This window comes from Meleagris gallopavo, chromosome 10 (genome assembly GCF_905368555.1).
Source record: "Meleagris gallopavo chromosome 10, MGAL_WU_HG_1.1, whole genome shotgun sequence".
Lineage (NCBI taxonomy): Eukaryota > Metazoa > Chordata > Aves > Galliformes > Phasianidae > Meleagris > Meleagris gallopavo.
In genome coordinates, this window is record NC_139413.1 from 8,073,556 (window position 1) to 8,098,863 (window position 25,308).

The window sequence follows — 25,308 nt, forward strand, 5'->3', positions numbered from 1 at the left end:
GCTACCAAAAAGAAGCTAACATTATCGTTACTATTGGAACTACACAAGTAATTGACATTTCTGTATTGAAACCTAAGAAAAGCACACGAGCTCTGGGCATGTTTGGGAACAGAGGCTGGGCTCCTGCAGTGACTACCTTTTCCTGTGTACAGGTACAGCTGCAACTGCACTGGCACCGGTTTCATGGGCCTGCACTGTGAGACCCATGTACCTCCGTGCTGGTCACAGCCGTGCTACAACAACGCCACATGTGAGGACAGTGCTGATGGAGTCACCTGTCACTGCTGGCCAGGTAAGCCCCAGGTTCTCCTGTTACACCTCTTATCCCACTCAGTTAGAAAAGTTCACCTTTTTTTGCCGATACAGTGAAAGCATGAAGCCACGTGACCATAGAAGTGGTCCATGAGCTCAGTGCCCACTGGGTTCCATTCCTCACCGTGAGCCTGGGGGAAGTGGTCGCCCTGCCTAGAGCTGTGGTGCATTGGAACAGGCTGCCCGGTGAGGTGGTGGGGTCATTGTCCCTGGAGGCGTTCAAGAAGTGAGAAGAAGTGGCACTGAGGGACGTGATTAGCGACATGGGGGGGATGGGTCGATGGTGCTTTTCCTTCTCTGCTCGCCTTTGCAGGCTACACCGGCTCTCACTGCGAGACCGACATCAGCGAGTGCAGCAGCGCGCCGTGCGCCGCGGGCCGCTGCCTGGAGCGCTCCTGGGCCGCCCGCTACGGCCACGAGCCCGAGCTGCCGCCGCCCTTCCGCCACGACCGCGCCGAGGGCTACGTGTGCGTCTGCCCGCCGGGCGTCCGCGGTGAGCGCTGCGAGACGGGGAGCCGGGGCGGGGGACGCGTGTCCGGGCGGCGCGGGGGTCCCTCTGGCGGCCGTTCCGTGGGGCTTTGAGACTGCTGGTGGTAACCACGTTTGGGTTAAAGCACAAACTTCCGTTAGCGACACGAGTTTGAAACTCAGTGTGCACGGTTGCTGTGTTGTACGCGTGAAAAAACAAAGAAACAAGCAATAACCAGAGAACATTTACCGAGTGGCAGTGCCCCGGACCCAGTGTTCTCATCCCTGCACTCCTTCCAACGCCCTACAGAGATGCACTGGAACTGCAAGGAACACTTCTCCCTGGGAGCATAACGCCCAGTTTCTTATAAATGCAGCCTGTTGTGTGGTGATATGCTACAGCTGATATTAAAAATAAATGGTGCGTACAGCCATGCTCCTAAGAAGAGAGACACAATCCTACAAATGACAAGTTGCTGAGGTCTGTGTCTAACACAGCTTAACTGTTCAGCACAGCCACTAACACGCTGGCTTTGAGTTGTGCAACTCTGGGCCCAAAGTCTGCTTCTGCCTCTCCGTGCCCTTACTCTAAGCAGAAAACATCCGTAGCGAAACTCATGGAACCAGGCTTCTCTTCCTCATTCATTGCCTGCACAGTTCCCAACCCTTCTGCGTCCTGCTGGCTCACATCACTGATCGCTGCAGCTCAGCAGACACAGCAGCACACGCAGAACACAGACACAGCAGCACACGCAGAACACAACTCGCAGTCGGAAATCCCCGCGGCTTTCTCTCCGGATCGGCAGCGGAGCAGTTGGCTCGGTTCCGCTCCCCCCCAGCTGTCCTTCCCCGTCCCGTCACTGCGCGCTGCTGTTGCACCGCTGTTCTGCAGCGCAGCGCGGTGCTCCCAGCCGTGCCGGTTACAGCCTTACTTCTCCGCGCTCCCCTTTCGACGCTGCTTCGTTCTCCCCGCTTCCTTCCAGCGATGTCCAGCTACCGGGCTTCTTTTGCTCCCTCTCCTGCTCTTTAACATCTTCCGTGCTCTGTGAGACAGCTGGGGAGGTGGGCCCTTCGTTAGGCTTAGTCCTTTATCCTCACGGTCCCATCTATTGCCCTCACCTGCATCGTTCTGGTCTGGTTAGGGTTCCACTGCTTTCAGTCGTGCTGGGGACTCCCTTGCTCCCCAGGAGTCAATGGACCCACGTGCAGGCAGACTCTGATCAAGTCTGAAAGACAAACAAGTGTCAGAATCTATTAAATCTATTAGTCTTAAATCCATTTTGTCAATAGCTAGCCTTCTAAATCAAACTGCAAAGCTCTTTGGAGCATTGCTCCAAGTCTTGAGGACTCTGACACTCCTGCTGATGCTTTGTGCAAGTGATTTCACCTGAAGACTTTGTGTAAGTTCAGTTATTGACATCCCTGTTAGATACTCAATGTACACTTAATTAGGAAAAAGAAACAAACAAACACAAAACAACAACCCTAAAATAATTATTCTTAGCAAACGGTGTGCTTAGACAGCTCAGGTCAGGAGCAGCCTTTAATAGGAGTGGCTCTAAAAGCTGCTGGTGAAATGCCTTTCATCACCTGGCTGCAAACTGATGTCAGGACAAGGGTAATGTGCTAGTGGTCAGCTCACTCACTGCCTGCATGCGTCTGTATGGGTTAAATTTTAAACTATTTTCTTCCTGACCTGTGTGGAGTATGAGGCACTTCTCTACAGATATCTGTAGAGAAAACAGCAGCATTGCTCTAGTAGGTGGTGAGCGTGCTTGGCACCCTGGGCTGTGCTCTAATAGCTGGACATGACCTGGCTGCTGAAGCTGTGGCTTGAACTTGTGGGTTTCCATGAAGTGGTCACGTAGGTGGACTAGTGAGTCTTTGTATGTTTCTTCCAATTTAACTCTTCTATTTCTAAGCAGAGAGCCTGTAAGATGGAATGGAAACATTCATTCTGATGCTCAAAAGTCCACTTTCTCCAATTATAGCCAAATTCATGATAAATTAAGCACATTCTAATGGGAGTTAAGGAATACAAAGGACTGGAGTTGACTGCAGTAGTATGATTCTGGGTAGCAGATGAATCCCTGATCAGGATCACTGGGTTTATGGGTGCTTATCTCATGTATCTGAACTAAGCCAACTGCCCTTCTGCAAGACAAAAAGTCAGATTCTTTCATCTGGGTGTCAGCACATCTCACTGATCCCAAAGCCTTGCATTTCTGCAGCTGAGGGCCAGTTCTTCTGGCCTCCACATCTGAATATCCATATATGTTTTAGGTGTAAAACCTCAGGTTCCCTCTGAAACAGACAAAGATTTTCTTTAATATATGGCATTCAATATTTTAATACGCTTCTTTCCTCAGTAAAGCATTAACAGAAGATTTTAAGCATAGTATGCTGTTCCAAGTATTGTGAAGAAATAATAATCCACGGGGTCTGAATCATGAGGGCCATATCCAAAAGCCATTGAAATCAGTGAAAAAGTGTCATCACATCTGGGGACGTTTGTCGATTTTTGTAACAAGTATAAAATGGCATCGTTTCTTATTGAATGAGATGGCACATTGCTGTAAGTCAGTTGAAGAACTGGGCTACAGTCTTCAGGCCCAAGGGCAGGAGATAATGGAGCCTATGTCAGAGATAAAGTATTGCCCCACCCAGCTGGGAGAGGGGAAGAAATACCGTCTGCTATTTCTTGTTGCAGATGCTGATTATTCAGCTGAACTGAAAAATAATCAGTTCAGGACTAGAAGTCCTGAGAGGATCAAATCTGCCCCATTTGGTAACTCAAATAACTCATTTGCAACCAGACTTATTCATGCAATTTGATTCTAAAAATCCTGGTGTGGTGAATTTTTCCCAGCCTGTGATTTTTGGAGCCCTTTAGATATTTACCTTGTCCCACATCAAAGACAGAAAATTTGTGAGCAGGTTCTACAAAGGGTTAAAGTTCTCCAGCTCCCTTCTAAGTCAGAGGGTCTGGGGACGCTCGGATTTCAAGAGGTCTCAGTACTCTGCAATAGTAAGCCCAACATTTTTGATATTACCTTGGTCTGCTGGCCCCCTGGCACAGAAGCACTTTTAATAGACTGGGCTTTCATTTAAAAGTCTTTTGATTTGTTACTGCTGGCTACAGGCAGCAGTTATCCTGGAACTTCATCCTTCCATATTGTGCATATATTGTATTGCTCTGGCATCACACTTTTTAAAAACAGAGTGTTATTTGAAAGGTCCAGCTTCTCACTTTCCTCATGAAAACATGTGGGAAAGGAGGAGAGCAGAGCTATGAATTTGGTAGTGATGCGTTTCACCAGGTTGTAATAAACTTAACACCGTGTCAGAATTAAGGAGTCTTGAACCTGCAGGCTCTGTCAAATGTCACATTCCAGCACTGACTGGAACTCGAGGAGGGAGAGGGAGTAGCATGGGCTGCCAGGGGACGTGCCACCAGCAGGGATAGAGCTGCCTATGTGGCTGTGGGCTGCCAGGGGACGTGCCACCAGCAGGGATGGGGCTGTTCATGTAGCTGAAGTAGCAGTGTGAAGGAGCAAAGCCACCAAACAGTCTGTAGGCAGAGTGCCTACTGCCTGCTGACATGCAGAAAAGTGCTGGCTGACGAGGTTCTGATCACTTCTGGTGTGTTGTTATCCACTGTGGGCCAGCTGTGCCAGCAGCACTGCTGCTCACTTTGGCACCGTGAGATCCTAAGTGGGTTTTTTTGGCCTTTTTATTTGTCGTGTTTTCTATTTTTCCCTTTTAAATCTCCTTGGCCCTTTTCCCAGCATGTTGGACTGCTGCAAGAGAGAATGATATGATCAGACTGGAGTCGTATGCGTGTTGAATTTCTGGCATAGACATGGGGGAAAGAAACTGTCTCCTGGAACCAGAAGATGAGACAGATAAATAGCCAGCCAGTGCAGTGCAGCCAGAGTACTGAACACTCAGCTAACTAAAGAAAACCTCGACCTGGACACATGGGACTAGTCTTAAAAATGGTTCATTCAGACTCTCTGCACAGCCAGGGTGTAAGAAGCACAGGCATACACAGAGCATTGGGCCTCCATTTTCCTGCACATCTTCAGATGCTGCTGCTGGCAGGGCACTCAGCAGGTAATAGGGCTGCCTGTGTCTCAGCCAGACATACTTCTCTAGCCTCCTTTCTATGTGTGACAGAATTACACAAAACATAAATGATGTGAGTCTTCCAAAAAGGAAATCAAGCAGATAAATAGCTGTGTTCTCATCTTGTCCCCAAACTCCAATGTTTTTCTCTGTTTCCTCATCTATCCTTCAGCTGTTCACACCACAGCAGTCAAGCCTTCCTCCATCACAGCAGGTTAATTAACTGCGTTTCATGGGCCATCATCACAGTTTAAAAGGTTATTTTCTCTTTATTCTGAAGACAGAAGACAAGACTATTTAAGGGGCATTCACCAGCTTTTTTTTTCTATGTCCAAGGAAAGGATCAGGAGAAAAAAGAAAATACAAAGAAAAAATGAGACTCTTTTTTCACTGCAAGGAGACAAAAGAAGAGAGAAGCTGGGCTGGCTTGAGCTGGAAGGCTTTTTCTTCTCCCTTCCCAATCCTCCTTTGTGAAAATAATCGTTAGGATCCCTCCTAATGCAAAATTCTTCAAGGTCCTAGGGCAAAGGAGACGTCCTTCCTGATTACTGCAGAAGTTCTTTGTCTCTGTTAGGGCTTTTCCACTGATCAGGAAAGAAAGCTGTGGGCTGCACCTTCTCCCAGTCTTTTGCAGGCCAAAAATGGATAAAAGCAGTTACCCCAATCTGCTGGCACTACAGCAGGTTAGGTCAGATTCCTACCTATGCTGTGGGCAGTGTGCTTGGTCACATCAGCTTTGCTTTATGGTTTGTCAAACAAAGAAACGGTCCCAGAGACCGAGGTGCCACTTTTCTGATGTGTCCCAAATGGCTTGGCAGAGGGCTTGCCAAAGCAGAAAGTCAGCTGGAAGTGCTGATCAATGGCTGTGCAGACAGCTGTGGTTGGGTGGGTCACAGCAGCACCCATCTCTTCCAGAGTGAGAAAGTCACGGTCAGCACGTGGGTTCTGTGCACTGGATTCATGATTTTATCTCCAGTACAAGTCAGGAAGATGCCCAGAGCCATCTCAGTGTCTCAGTGGAGCTTAGGCCCAGTTTAATATCAGCAGGCCAGGAGTTACAGCTAGTTAGTGATTATTCCTGTACAAACAAAGGTTTGAGAGGGCAAATGTTGCTACCATCAAGCACTCATTCAGAGGTAGCTGGTTTAAGGAAAAATTCCAAATACAACACATGAAATAAAGAATGAGGATTTTTTATTTACAGGATTTGATGTATGCACCAGCTACTTACCATTCTGGAATTGTAGAGAGGCTGTAAAGGGAGTGCAAACATACATATTTTCCACCCAGACACAATTCATTCATTCTAACTATACTGTTAGGTTGCTGTAAAAGGATCTCTAAAAAGTGAGACCTTTAGGGGGCTTGCTGGCATTGGTCAGCTGCGCAGCAAAATGGGGAAATATACTCCCATTTTCTGAGCATGGGAAAGAAGTTCCTGTTTACCTAGACCTAACTCTGCAGTTCTGCCCTATCTCTGTTCTGGACTGTGAACTCCTTTCTACACTCCTGTGCTCAGAACCATAAGAAGGGGGGATTTCTCCTCTCTGCTCCCCATCAACCTCTGCAGCCCCAGCACTACAGGACCAGTGTAGCAATGCTGTATCAACACAGGATGCCCTCAGGGTCTGGCAGGCACTTGCTGCCTGTGAAAACCCAACAGAGAAAAAGACAATTAGCACTTTAAAGTACTTTTTCAATCTCTCCTAAGTCTCTGATCTTGAAAGAACATTTGGACAGGCTTTAATGATCTTGTCCTCTAATACTTTTTAACCTTTCTTCAATCTACAGCATCCTGGTAAGTAGCTGTTCTCATTTTCATCAAAATTGATCATTTGAGTTTCCCCTGTCCTCTACTTTTGTCACCGAGTTCTGCCATCACCCCTTTTTTCTTGGAGTTTGGAACTGGTCAGGATATTCTCTTGAATTACAGTATGTATTCTTTAGCCCTGTCCTGTGCACAACTCCAGGGAAAGATGCAGAGCTTTGTAAACAGTTGCAGAATCCAGGACACGGCGCATTCACAGCATCCTCACAACACCTTCATTCACTATTCATCAAGCTGTTCTCTTTACAATATGCACTATTCACTTCTCATGTGCTTAGCTTCCAGCTCCAACTCATTGCATATGTGGTGTGCATGGATGAGCATCTCGCTGGATAGCACCCAGAAGGAAGGCTGAAGCTGCACTTGCAGATTGCACACTGCACCATACTGGCTGTAAGATGTACGCGTACCTCAAAACATCCACAGCATACTGGAAGTTTGGTTATTACTGGAGAAAGTTATGAATTTGCCGTTTTTCTACCAGTTTCCAATCCAGAGCTCATGGGATATTCCTATCTGCAGCTAGTGCTGCAAGAAATACCATTTAGGGCAAGCAAGCATAATGTTCACATGCTCCAGCCATACAAACCACCAAAGCTGCTAAGACTGACTTGTTTACTCACATCAGCCCTTTCATTATAGACCTACATCTAGAGATATTTTGGGAAGTACTTTTTTTTTTTTTCCCAAAAGTTCATTTTATTACTTAATTTGGCTCTCTGCATGGCAGCAGACTGAGCAACTGTTTAAATGAAACTGTTTTTGTGATGGTTACTCAGAGATTGTCACGGGTTAAAAAATTCTGGTTTAGTGGAAGACTTTGCAGAAAACAGATTGTGTAAGTCTGTACCTTGTGTTGCTATCACTTGATCATCTTTCTTCATTTACCTCAATAATCTGCAACTTGGGTTTCACCTCACTGAAGGTCTGAACAGTTCCCGAACACAAGCAAATTCATTCATACAATTTCTGTGAACTGCATAAGTATTATCTGCACTTTAGAAATATTGGAAAAAAAAAAAAAAGGCTACAGTCCAATATGATCATAAGCATTCAAACAATGCATTAAGGATGTATTTGTGAATCAGTATCAGACCCAGCTACTATATTTGATGCTAAGCTGACACTGAAATAGTTTCAGGTTCTAGATACACACTGTGAACTTACCATAGGCACCAGCAGTGCAGAGGTCCCCTGTTAATGAGATAAAATGAAGCTCTGTTGAAAGCTTTAGCTTGTTCCTATTCTTCCTGCTGTAGGAAGGAACCTTTTGGTGGAAGAGTATTTCTACTCGCTGTGAAGATTTATTAATGAATAATCATAGAATCGTAAAGGATGGAAAGACCACAAAGATCATCCACTGTCAACCCATCCCCACCATACACACTATTCTATATCCCTCAGTGCCATATCCACTCTTTTCTTGAACACCTCCAGGGATGGTGACCCACCAGCCCCGCCAGTGCCCAACCACTCTTTCAGAGAGTACATTTTTCCTAATATCCAACCTGAACCTCCCAAAACGTTAAAGCTGAACTATGATCATTAAGAAATGAGCTCTGGAACACTTCATGGCAAAAATTTCCAGAACTAGCCCCAAGACCTGATTCACCCTAATATAAGTAATGTATATTTTTTCATAAGGAATGAAAATGACTCTCAGAAATAACTCTCCTTGTTGCAAGTTGCATTGGAAATGCAAAAATATTGCTGCATTATTCAGCACTGGAAGAACGCACAAATATCAAGGGTTTGTGTGTTAGTTAGGAATATAGAAAATGAAGTGCTAGATAGCATCTACCAATGTCATTTTCTGAACATGTATACAATTTTATACCTTAAAATTTCACAGTTGACCCTTCATTACTATGATCTATTTTCTCTGGTTACGCCGATATGTTAAATTGTATAATGTAGTTCGACATGATTGACAGAGCCTGGGAGCAGTGGATATTTTGAAATCTGGCACATCTCTCTGCGTTAAACATTGTTGCACATAAACACTTTTTAGCATGAAGAGCTTTCTTCCTCGAAGGGGAGGAGGAGGGGACGGATGGATTTTCAGCCATAAGCTCCCAGGTCCTGCAGAAAGCATCCTTAGATTTAAGGAATACTTGCAGAAAGTGCTCTTACTTTAAAAAAAGAAAATATATATATACATATATATGTAGGTAAAGAGAAAAAGACAGTTGTGTATTATTTGGCAGCAGGGATAATGCTTTTCAAGCACTCATTATTTCTGTGGCACTCATTCCTACTGGGTCATTCTGTTGTAGGACTGCTAAAAATAGTCCAAATATTCAGTGAGAATTTTCCTTCTGGGGATTTGTGCCTACTTACTTTCTTTCTGAATACTGAGAATAAACTCTTCCTAGCCTTTTTAATTGGTACATCTCTGATATTTATATTCTCTTACAATCCCATTTAGCCACCTCTTGGCTGAGCTTATGAACCCGCTCAGTTCCATCTTTCCCTAAGTCTCTCCAGCCTTTTTGTTTCTTGCTTGCTTGGCCTGAGCGTAACAGGCAATATCTTACGCAGCCTGGAACCAAACATAGTATTCCTTTTGCCATACCCTTTCTATTACTGAAAACACAGTAATATTTCCCTATTACAAACAGAAACTGCCATGTATCTCCCACTCTGTGTGCTTACAGAATGTAGAATGTTCTACATGTCTCTCACATCACTGGCATTACAGTTAACCCTATATGCTTCTTCCTCAAATGAGGTGTTTCTTGCGTACGCACATAGCTCCCCTGTGGATATATGCAGACTGAAGACAAACACAACCACTACTAAAAGCAGAGTTTCAAGAGTTACATGTGCACAAACTCTGGGAAACTAAAGGAACTGGGCAGACTAAGCTAACGGCAGAACTTTGTGCATCCTCCTAAAAATTTGACTCTCCATCTCAGGAACTGCTTTTAAGCACTGTATCCTACAGAGAGGCATCATTTTGGTCAAATTACAAAGTCAAGCAGGTCCTCGAACTGAAACAAACTCTAAATCTACATGTATTGTCCTCACTAACCTGGAGAAAGTGTTCAATGAGTAGATAGCACAGAGAAGATCTGTGTTATGGGACTAAAATATTTTACTTCCTCAATATATTCTAATTAAAAGAACACTTACGGTCAAAGTTCAAGCGATAAACAAAATGAACCAATTTAATAGTTCAATGTTTTACTCAATAGATTATTTTGAAAACAGCCTTAATTATTTAACCATTGTGAAGCCCGTTAAAATCTAGTTTATTGGAAATACGGTAAATTATACAGCCAAACATTTAAAAGGCATTACTTCTCTTTCCCCCACAACAGAGGAAATCAAGAGTGACATTAAAGAAGCTGAAGGAGTTCCTTCAGAAATAGCATGTGGGCAAGTAATTTTGAATCATATGCTTGTACATGTAACAATATATGCATGTACATATGCATGTGTGAACTCGTACACATATATATAAATCTGTAGACGCATACATTACAGCTCTTCAGAGTACTTCATTGCTCTGCTTAGAGCAAGCCTTTCTTTGATCACTAATTTAAAAGGTCCACAACTTTCATCTTTTCTATTCTGAAGTGCACAGTTTTCTGGCTGGTTTGTTTTGTGGCAAGAATGAAAGATTTGTCTTTACTCCTTTCGTCAAGATTTGCAGCAGCATGTTTATTAACAAGCAGAGTTTATGTTGGTCTTCATTACTAATTAATTATTTTAACTGCATGTCCTCTGACAGTGGGAAATGTGTAATGTTTGCATGCCAAACCTGTATATATTCAATATGCCAGCAATATTGGCCCATATTCAGGAAAAAAAATCAAGATGCTTGAGTAAATTTATTTCAGATTAAAGTATGCAGGCTGCCATTGTCTTGCTATGGCATTAAATTTAAATGGTGCAAAACCATTCATCACTTAATTCTTGTCAAGGTCACAGGTTTTATACAGCTTAGCTTTTCTGTTTACATGCTTGTTTTACATGCCTTTGAAATACTATTTCTTACATGTTAACATCTCCAAATAACTTGTAGCAGAAGGATGGTATTCCGGTCCACCCTCAGGAGAGAACTTTATTTGGTAAACTGCTCTACGTACTTCCCACAAAATGTGTAAGTTGCCCTACTATGTGGAGGTATGCAGTTTATTTGAACTAGCATCAGCATTTTAGTACCAGTGTTGCTCTCTGTACTCTGCCTGTACCTCTTAGCCTAAAAGAGACCATGAAATACTGCATACGCGTAGCATCTGCTACACATCAACAAAATACTGGACTTAGTTGGTATTTCAACACAGTCACTAGAGCCTTCTCTGAGAGATGCTATTGCTCGAAGTATCTGTGACGAATCCCATCACGGAAAGTCCACTCAGAGCATGTGGTCCTGCTGATGGAGCTATTTAGGTGAAAGTAGGCAGAGGAATTCCTCTCCTGATAAAGGTTAAACACCATGAATTTTGCACCCTCCTTTGACAAAAGGTACATTTTTTCCCAGTGTTCTGCAAAATATTCTTGTTTTCTTCTTTATCCTTAAAACACCAGCAAAAGACTTATAGACCGTTACATAAGGTTCCCATAATTCCAGTGGCATAAATGAAATCAGTTTTTAAAGCATAAAAGGCACCTCATCTAGGCTCAGAAATGTCAGTAGTAATTACAAACTTTGTTTCCAAGTATAATCAATTCTTTATTTATGGTGTGAAATGTTTTTTACCCTTTTGAACTTTCACTATTCTAAGCGAAGCTATATTGTTGGCATGTTCCTTTAAAAGTAATTGCTTCTGGACTGAGAAATTGAATGTCAAGTTCCAACTTGACGTAAATTAAATGGGTTACATTAATAGTCTGGCCCATGGTAGAAGTGAGTGTTTTGGTTCTGGGTTTGACTTCAGGACACGACCTCTTGATCACACAGGTCAGCACAGATGGGAAATATTGAACAGGTACCCTAGGTTGACATGGGAAAGAAAGTGTCTTGTACTGATGTATCACAAACTGTCTGATCCATTAAAAAGAAGCAGTGTCAGACTCCACAGAGAATAAAGCTTGCTTGTCATAGGTCATTACGCTCTTCAAAAAAAAAAAAAAAAAAAAAAAGAGTGCTTGGAAGGAAAATCACAATGATGGAAATCCTCAGGGCTGTCATGCGCATATAATCTTCTAAACCTTCTTGATTTAATACTGACAAGCCTACATAGAGGATGAAGGGATTAAAGAATCCAAACATTCTTATTTTTTACAGTACAGCCACGTCTCAGATTTCTCACCTGTACCTGTTACATACAACATACAGCATTTTACATTTAAAAGAAGGTTATCACTGTAGCTGGATCTCACACTTATGTGATCTGGTCTTAGGTAGACTTCTATTGCTGGCAGCCATGCCAGCAAGATCAAGCATTCAATGGTTCTTCAAGGATAAAAACCATGTGAAGGCTAAGAGAAGCTTTAATTTTTTCTTTTTTCTTCATTTAATTTTGAAACTGGAAGACTCCTCTTGAAATCATTTCACACAACCCCCTTGTTCAAAGTAGGGTAAACTTAAGCACACTGTATCTTCACTGAGCTGCATTGTGAAGTCTTCTCCCTTGCTTTCAGGTATTTATATGCACTGAGAAGATGCCTCTGAGCCTTCTCCTCTCTATGATGAACAACCTCAGCTCTCTCAGCCTTTTCTCAGAGACATATTTTCCAAACCATTAAAGATTGTCATTATACTTTGCTGCACTTGCTCCAGTATTTCCACTTGTTTCTTTATCTGAGGAGCCTGATGTGATCTCACTATTGCCGAGCAGAGGCAAAGGGTCATCTCCATTACCTGCTGGCAACTCTTGTCCTAATTCAGCCCAGGAGGCTGTTGGTCCTGTTTGCTGCAAGGGCACATTGCTGAATCCCATTCAACTTGTTAGCCAGCACTGCAACCACTCAGCCTATGCATGGCTCAGTGCATGAGACTTCTCCTCAGCAAGTGCAGGGTGTTGTACTTCCCTTCCCTTTGTTGAACTTCTAGAGGTTCTAAAGGTTGACATTTCTTTGGTTTGAGGTTCCTCTGAATGGGAACACAACGTTTGATTTATCCACCACTCTTCCCGATTTTATATATGTACGTGCATATGTATGTATGTATGTATATATATATACGTATACATACCCCAGTTTTAATCAATTTCCAACTAAAACTGATCACTAGTGCTTTTTCTTTGATCAGACTTGGGAGAATTATACTTTGCTGGCAATTAGTTATCACTGATGAGACCCAGGTCTGCTGTCTTCTCAGGGAAATAAAAGCTGTTTGGACAACGAAAAATAAAAATAAGCTGGTTAAGTGAACACCAAAATTAATTTTATGTGATATACTACATGAAAGCTCTTTCATACAAATTGTTCCCTGTAGAAATTAGCTCTTAATTATTCAGGGCTTGCCAGTGGGAGAAACAGAAGTGATAAAACCTAATATTCTTATGTCTGCCCATTTGCAACATTTCAGATAAACTCTGGCTAAAATAAGGCACAAACTGTTTCTGTTTAGGTACTCTGATTTCTTCAGCTACGTAAAGTTTAAAGAATATAAGCAAGCCTTTTACTGATTACCTGGATGTCTACCCCATTATTTAGAAGAAAAAAAAAAAAAGAATTTACTTAGAAAAGGACTTCTGCTGATTTTTTGAAACACATGGATTAAGGAAAGCACACTTTCTCTGGCTGACACTGAACTCTGCACTTTCCATAAACAGTCTCATAAAAGAAAAGAAGCCTAGTACAGATAGCTAATTTGTGCTGATAATTAACTGCTAGAAGTAGATTTGGTGGATCTGATTCTGATTGCTCTCCCACTGCTGTGATTCTTAGAGTCTGGCTGTGTTAAAAACACACTATTACAGAGTATCATAATGATCAATACTTTTATGGCTGTAGTTGCTGTAGTATGGGCACCATATTTTCTTAACAGAGAGGATTTAAGAATCTGTTACTAGGCCTGTGTGTGAGGCCAGAACACTGTGTTCAGTCACTAGCTGTAGTAACAAATAGAAAAAATGAATTAAATGATTTGTTTCAAGTATATCTGCACAACAATAGGAAGACTAGCTATATCACATACCTCTAGCATGAAGCGGGTCATCCTCAAAAATGATGGCCAAAAATCCACACCATGCTCATACAATTTTAGCTGATGTCCATCATGTTCCCAGTAGGATGGTTATGTGACCTGGTGAAAATGACACTTGCTTAGGTGTCAGGCTTCCCAGCTTCAGGAATATATGAAAATCTTAGATAAACCATTCCTAAATGTTGTTTAGGTGAGTTTTCACACTTCAAAAGAACTAACATTGAATGGAATAAGAGAAATGAAAAAGTCGAAAGAGTATGATCTCCTGCTATTTCCATTGCTATTGAATTTGATGACAATTTACAATCCAAGGTCTTCTGCATCTACTACTAGTCTGTAGCAAGCCACAGCTATTTACACAGGAAAGAAAATCCATCAGGTAGAGTAATTGCCTTATAAAAAAAATTGTAGAATTGGATAGTTTGAGGTAAAGTAGTTGTTCTTCTGCATTTAAAATGATAAGGATGTACCAATACATCCTATAGGAACAGAGAAACATAATTACAAACTATAAACAAAGATCATCTTTATACAATTTATACAGCTATTCAATCCACAGCTTAAAATGCACATGCTATGTATGTTATACATAGTTTATATTTTTCTGTTCTCAGGTCTCCATCCCCAATTAAGTTCTATAGGTCCAATTAAAACTATGATTTTCTAGCTTGCTGGCTTTTTCAGATTCTCTTAATATTGACTGACAATGCAGTTATGTAAATACAATCACTTCTGTGCATCGTGGAGACTTGTTTTAGCAATACGAAAAGCCTTGCAGATGGTTGATTATTTTCAAAGCAGAGGCTGTGCCACACCAGGCAGCACAGTGGCTGTGCTTGCCCAGCTCAGTTAAAGCAAGATAGAAGCAGCCAACAAGAGACAAAGTAGAAAATCCCTCTTAGGGGAGACTAGTCACATTTCTCAGTGGAAGTGTTCATCAACAGCAAGCACTCTTTTAAAGCCCTTACATGTTTGTAAAGGTGAAAATTCATTTGTTTTCCAATTCCAGAGTGAATCATATGCTCCAAACAGATTTTTAAGTCAATGAAACATGACCTTGTATGGTCTAATTAAACAACTCAAAGGTATTGGTTGCTTTAAGATCCCTCCGGATACACTTCAGTTCAAATGCACACACATCATCTGAATGTACAAGCTCATAAGTCTACAAAAAATGCAAATCAGATAATTAATGGTTTGAATTCAGAAATCGTACTGCAGCAGTAGTCTTCTGAAAGGTAAAGCGTGAAAAATGCCTGAACAAAATACACAGAAAATAGTCTGGAAATACAACAAGAAATAACTTTCTTCATTTCCAAATACCTAGTACATAACCAGATATATATTCATCAAAATCTATGAAACCCAGTAACCATTCCAGTTTATTTTCTGAATGATGTCCTGAACTTGCTTGGAGTGGAAGACTGGTTGTCTAGCCTTTTTGGCCATTTAATCTCCAAAATCTTATTTGCTAAGTGAGAAATTTATTTCTTAGTATTATCCCCTATAATATTTCTCCACTGAAATTTTTCTTCCTTCTTTTACTTGTCCTTCTTTTTTAATCTATCATCTTTCTCCACTGTTGCCTTTCACACCCTGTCTGTTGCTGCTCTCCCATCAGTCCTTCCTAGCTCATGTCAGTGAGCTGCATGCACGTTGTTAGTGCAGCCAGAAACCCTGCTCAGGAAGGATGCTGCCCGGGAAAACCAGGCTGCCACTGTTCCATTTTCATTCTTCCCTCCATCAGTCAACCACAACAGCAGCTGCTTCTTTTACTAATATATAAAGCTGACTAAAAATAGGGAAATTAAAGGAAAATGAGTGCCATGCAGGGACATATTTCTTCACCACGTTTCTCTTTACTCCAGATTCAGACCCTAATCCTACAATTGGATCCACATGGCTGGCTGTGTTAATCAAAATATGGGATGAAGGTGTAGGCTACAAGCAGCAGTTTTGCCATGCTGCCCGTCTAGGACATGGCCCCGTGCCATTCGCAGGCGATATTTTTCTGACCTCTGGCTGTGCCGCTCACACAGCCTTGTGTACGGAGCACTGCAAAGCAGGCACGTGGAAAAGGCTGCCTGATCTACTCAGAAACCAAAGCCAATGCTTAAATCAGTCGGCTGTTTCCAATATTTATAAAATAAAATAAACACACCAAATCTCACTAAACAACTAATCACCTACATGACTTTTTTTTTTTTTTTTTTTTTTTTTTTGGAATGAAAACTGTTTTAGGTGTGACAAAACATGTGAAACAAGTGGAAAAAACATTTCCAAGTACTTCTCTCAAAAAAACTGTAATGATTGAAGAGATTAAGGGATTGGGCTTTTTAACTGCTTTAAAAAAGAAAGCATTTTTTACTGAAAATTCAAACTAGTCTCTAGGTTCAGGCCAGCAAAATTTGAAAGGATTAAGTTACAGCATGCCATACTGAATGTGGCACATTATGAATTCCATATTCCTCAGCTAGAATGACATATTTAATGATTAAGCCAAGTCATTGCACTCTATTTCTATTTTAATTTTTTTTTCCTAACCAGTATTAACTTCAGATGTCCATTTCAAATGGCAAGAGGAAAAAAGCAGAATAGTGAATTTGTCTGCAAGAAAGGAATAACTAGGAAGGTCTTACAACTTTACAAAACTAGAGATCTGTGTGAAAGTTATCATGTGCAAATTATCCCAATGTTAGGATGCTTATTATTCTCCCGTTGTAAAGTATACAGTTTTCCATACGCTCCAGCTCTGCCCTGTATTCTGCCTTTCATTTCAAATGAGCATTTCCTGCTAAGACAGTAACAGAAATTGCCATACTGGGTCAAATTACTGGTCACATTAAGTTCAGTATCCAACTGAAGGAAAATAGGAGAATACAATCCATTTAAATACCCCTCATTTCTGTACCGTGATGTACATAAGAGAAAAACCTCCTTCCTGACCTCCATGACAGTTGATTTATGCCCAGAAGCATGAATTTTAATTTGATGACATGGAGATGGTCAATTTATTGCCTTGTGCTTACTCACTGATGAACGTGCATTTCCTCCTTCCAGCAAAGAGTAATTATCTCTTCACAATTATCAGCATAGATGTGGCAAAGTTAGAATTTCCAGGATTGTCTGCTAAGACCTGGAGGCCTGAAGAATATATGCACTGCTAGATCTTTTCACTGGGTTCAGTCTTAATGAGTCCCCTCTAAAATAGTTTTTTCTGCCTAAAGCAGGATTTTGTAACAAGCATTTCCAAAACTATAAAATGTAGGTAGGGGAAGCATTATCGCAGACTCTTTGTCTTCATCTTCCACAAAGCATATTCTAAAGGGTATGCTACTATTTAAGTTTCTCTAACATTTACTCCCGCTTGTATTTTACGCCTGGATGTGTATACATACATCTGTATTTATAAATAGTTTGGCCCACCTATGGCTCAGTTGCTGGGATTTATTTTATCTAAGAAAATCACAGAGTTAAGGAAGATAAAGTTGGGAAGGAATAGATGTGCAGACATTGCTCAGCTTGTCTGTCTAGCATAAGACAAGCAGATATGTCACACTGTGTGGTTTTGTCAACCAACCCATTTTTAAGGACCCAAACTAGATGCTATGGCCATGACAGAATACCTTATGCCAGGGCTTTGTTACCTTATTAGCATTAGAAATATTTTCCTAAAGTCTGACTTGAATCCTCTTGATGCAATGTGACTTCCCATTTGTTTATTATGATCACAGACAACGTGTTCTCTTTTTTTTTTTTTTTTGCGCTAATAGACTGTAACCACATCCCCTTTCCTCCTCTTATCTTGAATAGCATGACTTTTTCAGTCCCTACTCACAAGCCATATTTTCAAAACCTATGATTATTCTCATTACTCTTCTGTGAACTCTTCCCAATTGATCCAAACCTTTTTTGCAGTGCAGTAGAACTACAAGTGAACTTGATGTTCCTGCTAAGCTATGACCAAGACTTTGTAAACAAATGTGATTATTCCACCTTACTGGTGACTATTTTAACCCAAGACTATATGAACTGAGTTAGTCCTTCCACAGTCTAATCCAACACTTTTCAGACCATCACTCCAATTTCTTAAATTCATCTACAAAGCTAATCCTTTTCTTTATAACACTCAAATTTTGTCTTTAACTCTACATTAACAGACAACTTAATAAGCAAACTTTCTATTCCATCATCCACATCTTTTATGAAAATAACTAGAGCAGACATAGGACAATCTCAAACCATACTCAGCAGAACAACAATTAATTTCTGGTTGGAATTACACAATTTTTACACCCAATTTATAGTGGCTTTATATAGATCAGTTTCCTTGTTTAGCATATGAAAATATCAAAGGAAATACTGTATTTATTACTGTTATTAAAAGCCTTGGAGCAATTAGAGTAGGTTACTCGACTCTACCATCTCCTGTAACTCACTTTTTCATGACACTTGTTCAAAATAATCTGCTAATGGTTATGACATGGCTTCAGGCAGTTTGCTAAATACCCTGGTATGAGGTTTTTCATTCTTGGAGTGTCAGCAACTCAATGTCATCACTGAGCTGTAGTAATATATGTCTACCCCAACCTGGTGACAAAGCATATGTTCATAATCTTACCTCAGAACATTTGTCAGTGTCATGTTGCAAAAGGAGGCTGAGAACTTCCAATTTTTCTTGTTATTTCCAAAATAAAAAAGCATTATAAGTGCTACAGCTAGAGCTGCAGCACAAGACATCTGATAAGTACCTGCATAATAACTTGTCAACCTTTACTTCCTTTTGCTTAAAATTTAGTTACTTACCTTTCAAAGAGTCTGGATGACATTGCTATTCCATGATATTTGAATTCATAATATGAATAATCACACTGTGTCACAGGCTGTACGGAAAAGCAGTTTTCTGGGCACCACAATGGAAACAACCACGCACTGTAGATTAACTGAATCCAAAATTGTATCTTGTGTACAGGTCTTCTGGTGAACCTAAAACTGCGTTTAACGCAAAGTCAGGAATCTCCTAATTAATGAAGAAATGAGTTGAGGGAGGGGAAGGAGTTGGTAAATACCTGTTTGCAAAAAAATAAACATTTTCCTGGGAGCTTTCACAACTTGATCAAACCTTTGTGAACAAAGATCTGGGCTGCAGAGATAATTTCTCACTCAGTGATAAAATTATTTTTCTATTCTGGAGTAAATAAGTCAGAAAGAGACTTCAGGATTCACTGTTGAAGTTTTAAAATGGGAAACTATCAAAAAAACAGATCTGAATGCATAGCTGGTCGTGTGTCAGTTGGATGGTATAAATAGCAACCTGGGAAAAAGCTATCTTGCTTTGGAAGTATCCTAGTAACTGCACAGGGTTACTGCTCTAGCAATATTTTATGCAATTCATAATATAAATAAAGTGATATGAAAAAGTCTGTTGTCACAGATATAAATACTTCAATCTACCAAGCTCTATAATTATTTTTCATTCATTAAATTAGGGCCAAATCAAAATGTCTTGCTCAAGAGCAGAAGAAGAGAAGTATTTCAATAAATGTTTTTTTTTCTGTCTTCAGTACATTCAAAAATCTGCAGACGCTAATTTCTAGTAAGTGGTACAATGACAGTCAGTGGAACAAAAACATTTTACAAAACAAAGAAAGCAGACAAACTGTAGGTCTTTTCTGTTTCCTTACGGACATAGACAGATTTTTGAATGACAGTGATTGCAAAAAGATTAGTCTGGTTTTATAAACCACTTGAAAACCAAAGAGAATATGATCCTTAAAAGAAAAAATTCTATCAAAAGAGTGACAAATCAGTTTTGAACAGAACCTCAAAATGTGACTCCCAACAAAACACCACCAGAGTTCAGTGAGAGCATACTCAGACTGAACGTTCTGAAAAAGAATGTAAGTAGAATACATATCTATTGCGTAAGCACTTTAATGAGTCTTACTTTAAGCCTTGTTGATCTGGCTTGGGCAAAATACACCATCAGACTACATCAGCAGGTACAGAAGTGGAGCAAGCTAATCCTGGAACAGACGCCTTTATACCAAGCACTGCTTTGAATTTTGCAGAAACTTACTTGCGGACTGCATAAATGCTAAACCATTTTTTTTTACTTCAGAAAAAGATGGTTGCAACTAGGATACAGGTTTACATCACTTTAATGACAATGTTTACAGGTAAATACTTTCTTTTTGTGTACTAATTTGTGCACTTAGGCTGTATAGAACACGTCACAGCTGTCTGTCCAGACTACTTGCTTCTACTTGCGTGGTATTTATTAAGTGTCAAGGAACAGGAAAGAGATTTCTAACTAAAGGTGTGTATGAAAAGTGTAATTTGGGTAACAGTTTTATATCGGGTTAGTAGAAATGAAAATTAGAGGTGTTTAGTAGAAGTAGGCTTGAAAAATTGCTTTTGTCACTCTGCTTCTGTAAGAAAAGCTTTTCTGCTAAATTTGAGGCAGATAGTTTAAGAGATTAATGGGTAGAGAACAGCTACCCTGTAGTAGTAGTAGTTGAAACAAAAGCTATGAGTGCTGTTTTCAAACAGAGTAAGAGGGGCTGTTTGAATTCACCTCTGTTGTGAATGAAACTTTGTAGGAGGAAGAAATACTTATTACCTATAGAAATAGGATAAAAAATATTCACAATATATTTTTCTGAAATTTTAGGTAGGCATGTAATATATTTAGAAGAGAAAATGCTGAATGACTTCACTTTAAAAATACATATACGTTTAGCTGAGCAAATGTATGCAACCCTGAAAAAAACAGTTCCTCACAGTTGCTTTTCAGAATTCATTTTTTACATGCTATCTTCTCCTCCAACCTGAGCTATTTGAACTGCTTATACAGCTCTATAAATATTGGCTAATCCTTTTATCTAGAGTGCTTTTATCTTGAGTGACAGTGGTCTTTGCTTGCATAGCAGTTGGCAGATAACAAGCAGTATCAACCACCCACTTGTAAGAACAGCTGATTTATTTATTCCTGATACGAAAAAATGGTTTGCTTGCTTTTTGCTGTGACCTATATTTATGTTTCTGTTTCTGCTAATCCTATTATGAAATATCAGCCATTTGAATCTCTGTTTATATGTATGTACAAACAATATGTATATAGGTACCTCCAAAATCATTATTTCACAACATATTATTAACGTAATTACTTAAAAAATAAGCATTTGTATTCTGTCACTGAAACGCTTATGAAATTGCACATAATGAAGTCATGCTATGAAAGTCACTTTACAGTTAGAAACTGATGTTTTTACATTCTATAGGAAAATAACATACCAAAAATGGCATGTCTGTTTTAAAAACTGCTGCTATGCCTTTGTTAGACACCAATATTTGTGTTATAAAAGTGTTATCTAAATTTAAAGACAGAAAGGTATATGATTTCTAAACAAGTTTAGCACATTCATGAAAACTTTTCATTAATTTTACTTCTAGTTTGGTGAGGGGCTTGGGATACTGAACAAATGTGTGCAGAGTGGAACATGCAGCAGTAGAGTTGCTGGACAGGCACCACTGCATGCCATTCACTTGGTTGATCTTTTTAAATGGTGGGTTTATATTTTTTTCTATGAAAGGTTTAACAGCAGCCCCCGGTCTATAAATCCTTACGTTTGCTCTGATCACTCTAAGGCTCAATAGCAAAGCTAAGTACAAACCTGATCCTAGTGCTTTTAGGAATTAATTTTTCTCTCTGACACAAAAACCCAATGAGACCCATATTTCTACAGCTGTCACAGTAAGATCGAGCAGTCTACAAGACCCGTGGACGCACTGCTCTGGATGTCAAAGCAGGAGATGTACTAAAACATTGACTGAAACAGGAAACAGCTCACGGTGACTTCACTTTTCATATACCAGAGCAGTAAAAGCAGGACAAGTCGCTAACACAGAAATTGCCATAAACCGGGCAAAGCAGGCATTGTTCTGGCCCCCAGTCAGAACAGGTTTGGGAAGCGCACATCACTTTGGGAAAGTCAGTCCTGATGATTCATATTTCTGCCAGATGCCACTACACATTAAGGTATACAGACATCTCATGTTGGAATAAATATAAGCCTGGCTGGAAAGCAGAGAGACTGCTGCGGTATAACCCTGCTGTCAGACCAGGGAGGGCACGGTGGTGTTTGATACTCTGAGGCTTCAAGCGGAAACTGTGTGCTATAATAAAGGAGAACACTGTAATGAGGAAGATCACTGCTAAGAGGGCCTTTTACATATGTGCTGTGACCACTTCACTTTGCTTAATCTTTAAAACAATCTCAGCCAACTCTGAGTTCCCTTCTGGCTCTCTCATAACTTACCTCTCTCTAAGATGGGTCTAGTTGCAGCTGTGATTGAATAAAGTAGACAGGCAGGGAATTAGCCTTAGTAGATACATTTATCTGCTGCTATCTGAATCTATTCGTTGTGGCTGAATGCTGCTCTGTAATTTTCCATGAAAAAATGACTGTATTTGGCTATAAAAATAAAAGCTCTATGTGAATTTGTAAGTAAAACTAGGAAAACTAGGTGTGGTGCCTAGTACCTGGCTGTGGCTCTGTGAGTCTCATCTTACCCACTGAGGTAACCTGCAGGCACCTCATATGGTGAGCAAGCAAGAAGATGCTGAAGGCAATTCTGCTGCAGGGACAGACATCATTACACTTATAAATTACTTTATACTGTTGATATTTTGCAGTTATCTTTCAAGCTACTATTTCATATTCTTATCTAGAACAGTGCAAATATTAAGGATTGTATTTTGCATAAATTTTCAAAAAGCAGTTGAATGCTTTCAAGACAAGAAAGATGTTTTCCCTGATCCATTTCATGCTTACTAGCACAACAACACGTCATCAGTAGAGTAAAACTAACCTGTCTAACAATGGTTTAAATGCAGCTCACGTTCCCTATTAGTGGGTGAACAACCCAAATGCTCCTGAGAAAAGTTACTATAATTACCATTTTGTAGGTGGTCAGTAGTCCAAAGGGATAAGCTGATGAGTTTTATAGGACAAACAGATTTGTCTTCCTTTGTGCAGCCTGACCCAGTATACTTACTTGGCTCACAACCTATCAAATTGCAGTGAAGGTAAGATGAGGAGCTCTCCTTTTATCCTGTATACCAGAAACTAAGAGAAGAGGAAGTAGGAGGCTGCATCACTCATGCTTTAATCACCATCCCTGGGGTATTTGGGAAGATGATCTGTTCCTCTTTTCTTACTTTATAGTTTGAAAATAGTAAAGGTAAAGAACGTTCCACTGTAGATATACAATACCAGGAATATTTTTCTGGATCACATGGGTTCAGATCCCTCCAAGTGCTTCTCTCACATCCTTCTTGTCTCAGTCTGAGATCATAGCTGATGGGCCAGAAGTCACTTCTGCTTTCCTTTTTTTTAGGAGAGGTGAGATCTATTGTTCATTCGTGAAAAACTACAGTATGCATCTATTCCTGAAATGTGACAACTGCACATTCATTGTGGATGTGGTGCATCTTAGCCAGATCTCTGACAGAATGCAGGGTCAAGCTCCAGCAGCTCCCTGCTCAATCTGTGAATTTCATTCTTAAGTTAAAGATGATTTAACTGAGCACATGTTCTTAAAAACACCATCCTGGGCTCTAGTTGCTCAATCCGGAATCTCTAATTCTTTGTTCTTTAGGTATTCACTGTGATGAAGACATCAATGAATGTCACATGAACCCTTGCCAAAATGGTGGCATCTGTGAGAACTTTCCTGGGAATTACACTTGCCATTGCCCACCTGCAGACAAAGAAGGGATTTTTTACGGCGGCTGGAACTGCACAGAAATCCTCCATGGCTGTACTGATCAACAATGCCAAAATAATGGAATATGTATCCCGCATTTAAAAAATGGCCATCATGGATTCAGCTGCATATGCTCACCTGGATACACTGGAATACACTGTGAAACTGTAACTACATTTTCTTTTCAAGGAAATGGTTTCCTTTGGTTGAAGAATCCCACAACCACTGAAGAGGAATTTTCCTATAATATAAACCTGAGGTTTCAGACTGTGCAACCGTCAGCCTTTCTGTTTTACCGAGGGGAGAAAGACACATTTGTGAAGCTGGAGTTACTGAATGGCTACTTACATTTGTCCGTGCAAGTCAAAAACCAGCCACGGGCTCTTTTGCATATTTCACATAATGTCAGTGATGGAGAATGGCATTCAGTGGAGGTAACCTTGGCAAGAGCTGTTACTCTTAATTTACTTGACAGCTCTTGTACAGAATCATGTGTCAATAAAACTTCTGCTATGATAGATAATGATCACGTGAGGCTTGCATTTCAGAGCACATTTTTGGGCAGCTTACCAGTGGGGAACATTAGCAGCAGCTCTCAGCTTAACATCAATAATATACATTCTACACCTTCATTTGTAGGCTGTCTTCAGGATATTGAAATAGACTTGAATGTTATTACTCCAGAGAATGCATCACCTGAATCCTCTTTAAACGTCGAGACAGGATGCAGGAAGAAGGACTGGTGTGAAAACCACCCCTGCCAGAACAGGGGCCGCTGTTCCAACCTGTGGCTGAGTTACCACTGTGACTGCTACCGGCCGTACGCGGGGCCGAGCTGCAGAGCAGGTAAGAGCATGTGATGCCGTCAGCGCTGTCAGGGGGTGTTGAAAACATAACCTGGCCTCGGGGGTGAGCCAGCGTGACCCTAGGGATCTCTGGAACTTATTGCCCACCGGTAAGAAGGCACGAGGGGTTAGCAGTAGCACATGCTCATTATTTTCTAGTTATTTTCCAGAAAGGCTGCTTTTCAGCTTGACAAAAAGTCAGGCCAAACTGGGGGATTCTACTCATCCAGTTTTTAAATCTTCTTAGCACTCTTAGCACTCCATAAACTCTGGAAAACTGCAGTTCACAGGAGGTTATGCACTCCGAGTAAAATTTAGAAAGCAACTGAGTAGCTTGGAGTCGAAGTCTTATTTTCAAAGCATTCTTTCAGAATTTTATCCTCTCTAGGCTGACATAAAGAAACTCATTTAAGGCCAGCAAAGCACTGCAAGTTAAAAAAAATACATACAGATTGCAATTTTACAAAGTGAACAAGATTATCCTATTAACTTAATCTGATTAGCCTGAGGAGAATCCAGGTCCTCGGAGGCCGTTCCTTCTCAGCCAGGTCCTGCACAGCTCCGGGCAGTGACTAACGAGGGTTGTGCTACCAGAGAGCTGCTGAGGGCCAGAGGGAGACGTGCCCATGTGTTAGTGAGCAGAAGAGCACATGTCAGAACACAGCCTCTTTGGCAGTGAAGCAGGGATTCAATAGCTGGCAGTGCCTGTAGCGCATTTCCTGCTACAAGTGATCATTCTAAGCATGGGCTGAGACAAAGCGGGAGGACACCAGCAGGTCCCCTGCTGTCCCACATCCGTGCTGGAGCAGCAGTGAGTAGCCCTCTGGAGCTGAATAAAGCACATCTCAGGAGCA

At 40.8% G+C, this 25,308-nt stretch overlaps 1 protein-coding gene across 2 annotated transcripts in view; it reads left to right on the plus strand.

Annotated features, from left to right (window-relative positions):
- CRB1 (crumbs cell polarity complex component 1) overlaps positions 1-25,308 on the plus strand; it is a 92,037-nt gene that overhangs the window by 33,502 nt on the left and 33,227 nt on the right. For both annotated transcript variants that reach the window (XM_085232098.1, XM_085232099.1), the window contains exons 4-6: positions 153-292; positions 626-805; positions 23,502-24,455. In XM_085232098.1, coding sequence (XP_085088224.1) covers positions 153-292; positions 626-805; positions 23,502-24,455 — 1,274 coding nt within the window. The remainder of the gene's footprint in view (positions 1-152; positions 293-625; positions 806-23,501; positions 24,456-25,308) is intronic.